Source organism: Clytia hemisphaerica, unplaced genomic scaffold (genome assembly GCF_902728285.1).
Source record: "Clytia hemisphaerica strain Z4C2 unplaced genomic scaffold, Clytia hemisphaerica genome assembly, whole genome shotgun sequence".
Lineage (NCBI taxonomy): Eukaryota > Metazoa > Cnidaria > Hydrozoa > Leptothecata > Clytiidae > Clytia > Clytia hemisphaerica.
In genome coordinates this window covers 780067-783023 of record NW_027104233.1, presented here as the reverse complement: position 1 = coordinate 783023, position 2957 = coordinate 780067, and the positions used below count along the sequence as shown (strand labels likewise).

Genomic DNA, 2957 nt, shown 5'->3' with positions numbered 1-2957 from the left:
ACCAAAGTCCCAACTTCTCTAGATCAAAAGTTATGGGCCTATTTGTGGTCAAAAAGGTGTTTAATTTTGCATAAATTAATGCAGATTGTGGGGAAATTCCCTGTTTTCCATCAGTTTTTTACCACAAATAGGCCCATAACTTTTGATCTAGAGAAGTTGGGACTTTGGTGTAATACATTTTTTTGCTCAGTTTGAAGAGCTCTATCATGTGGTATAGGTTTTTTTTTAATTTGAAGACCCCTCAAAAATCATGAAAAAAAATGAATTTCCAGGCCTTGCAATTTTGCCTGGAAACGCAAAAAATCGCCAATTACTCGTTACTTGCACGATAATATCGTGGAAACTTTTTGATTTTGTAATCTACACATACTAATTCGCGAGTTTCCGTTGTTTTTTTTGGAATCTAAAATATGTATCACGAAATGAAACGTTTTTCGACCTCAGCCGCGCGACTATGTCTAAACGTCATATTTTTGATGACATTCAATTGTTATTATTTTCATAACGATTTTCATTTGCCATTTTGGAAAATCAAAGCAAGACGTGTTTTTATCGGATTTCAGTGAATCACCATTTTCATCTTTCTATTTTGATAGAAACATCTGTCTTCGTTCAAATTATTACAAACTATAATCAAATAAGTATTTAGCAAAAATACATACATCAATATAAGAGCCCCCCCCCCAGCGGTCCCAAATCCACGCATAGGCATTAAATGTTGCCCATGTTACAGAAGATCATGTCACTCTTCTCTTTTCAAGTATCGAGAGCATTTCGTCAAATGGTTATTTCGAATCGAGGATAACAATGAGGAAGAGGTCACAAATCGAAAGGCAATTTGTGAAGCGCCCGTTTTATCAGTAGATGATTTTTAAAAAATATAGTATTTTTTGGAACAGAATAAAAAAACAGAACTGAAAAATCTAAAGCCAATAATTAGTAGCGTTAAATTGAAAATTCTCTTCTCTACTCTGAGTATACTCGTAGTTGGCAAGCTCGCACAGATCGACACTACGAGTATACTCGTAGTCGGCAGCGAACGTGTTAAAAAGAGAGATACAAAGGGACGGACATGCCTAGGCAGAAATTAAAATTACAAATGTAGATGGGCCTTAAATTTCAAAACAAAGGCTGAATAAAGTCCAAACCAGGCTTCGAGAAAAAAACATTGCTTGCGAAAACAAAAGTGACACACAGAAAACAAACCAACATACAGACTACGAGCATTGATGTATAGATTATATGAAAAAATGTGATAGATAGATGGATATGCCCTCCGATGCATCGGAATGGGTCCTACCCACGGTGGAGTAGGAATCACAGCGCAAGCAGACATTGCAACCCTGCAGATGCGAGCTGCCGAGCCATGGTGTATACCACGACACTCGAACTACACAGGAGAACGGATGTCCTCGCAGGTGAAGAACCTCCTAAGTGTCTCGGCACACACACACAATGTCTGGACAGAAGTCAAGCACGATAACCACTACACCACTACGCCAAAAAATGTGATTGGAATCATTTATCATGTTTATGAGTTGTATGCCATTCTGCAAAACAGTTTTTATCCTTAGTGAAAAGCAGATATGCGTCACACTGTGGTGCGCTATGCGTAAATTAAACGGTTCGTTGAATATTAAGTTTTTTGTAACAAACTTTACAGTTTCTTTTTTCAGCAGTGTCAACTGGTATGTGATCAGTTTGATATTTTTCATCTATTGGTTGTTTGAAACTTTTGAAAACTGCGGGGGAGAGGGGGGGTTGGCATATTCAGGAAGGCCAGTAAATTGCTTGATAAAGGCATCACGGTATTCAAGAAGAGAATCACTACTTGGACGCTTTAGAGAATCAATTGTCTTATTGCGTGCTAGCTTGAAAAGGAATGAAACCATTTACAACAGCCATACTCTTGTCTCCCGAATAGACAGGGGGTCCGAACAAGCAGGGGGGTAGGAAAATTTTCTAAATTCTAATAAGCAGGGGGGATGGAATAAGAGGGGGTAATTTGAAGACATAATTTTTTCTAACTAGTATCAATTTCAACAACAAAAAAGAAACTTTAACAAATGAATACGTAAAATAAGACCCAATACTGACAAAAAGGAAAATTCTAACAAGTTTAAGGTCTATCTACACTGTAATAAAATATTGAATTATTCGAATTTAATTAGCGGGGGGTCTTAATAAGAGCGGGGGGGAGGATGGATTTTTTTGTCTCTTAACAATTAGCGGGGGGACGTCTATTCGGGAGACAAGAGTATCAACCATGTGGAAAAACAGGATTTTCCACCATCTAATACATTTACGCAACAAATTAAACTTTGCCAACAACTGGTCTGACTTGTCGACACCATTCATATATGGGTTGTACCTTTGTACACATTGCGGTTGGCGAACAGTCACTTTACAATATTTGTCATTGACTTTGGTCTTCCTTTCTACCTCCACAAAACTATCAATGGTCACATCCTTATTGAGCGACACCATCTCATGTCACCACGTTCCTTGCGATTTACCCAAACTTTCCCTCCTTTCATTGATTGCGGAAAGACCATGGTTTGGATGAATGACTTTATCGCCACTGCTGTGTAAACAAGAAAGTCACACGTGTAGCCAGTTTTGCTGTCATTGATGACCCATAGTTTGATCCCAAATTTTACTGGCTTGTTTTTTATATACTGCCTAATGTCTGACCTGTGTTTCGATTTCACTAAACGCTCATCGATTGCTAAATTACCCTGTGGATGCATGGATCAAAAGTTATGCTAAATTTAATATTTTGGGATTTTACAGGGTTTTAGCTGAATTTTATGATATGCCTGCACATAAAAGTCATAAAACTTGATCTGGTCGGTGTATAATTGTAAAATTTGGTATACATGCTGCTAATAGGATGATATTAAAAGTCAGAAACTTTCAGAGTGTCAAAAAAAATTTCAGTGAGCTATTAGCAAAAG

The 2957-nt window shown here is 37.5% G+C and overlaps 1 protein-coding gene across 1 annotated transcript; it reads right to left on the bottom strand.

The window, feature by feature from the left end:
* Positions 1-1715: 1715 nt before the first annotated feature.
* On the bottom strand, positions 1716-2750 carry LOC136815992 (uncharacterized). Its single transcript, XM_067072414.1, has 3 exons — positions 2517-2750; positions 2266-2469; positions 1716-1871 (listed from the first exon to the last, which is right to left on the bottom strand). The coding sequence occupies exons 1-3, from the start codon at positions 2748-2750 to the stop codon at positions 1716-1718; spliced, it is 594 nt and encodes a 197-aa protein (XP_066928515.1).
* Between the last annotated feature and the right edge of the window lie 207 nt (positions 2751-2957).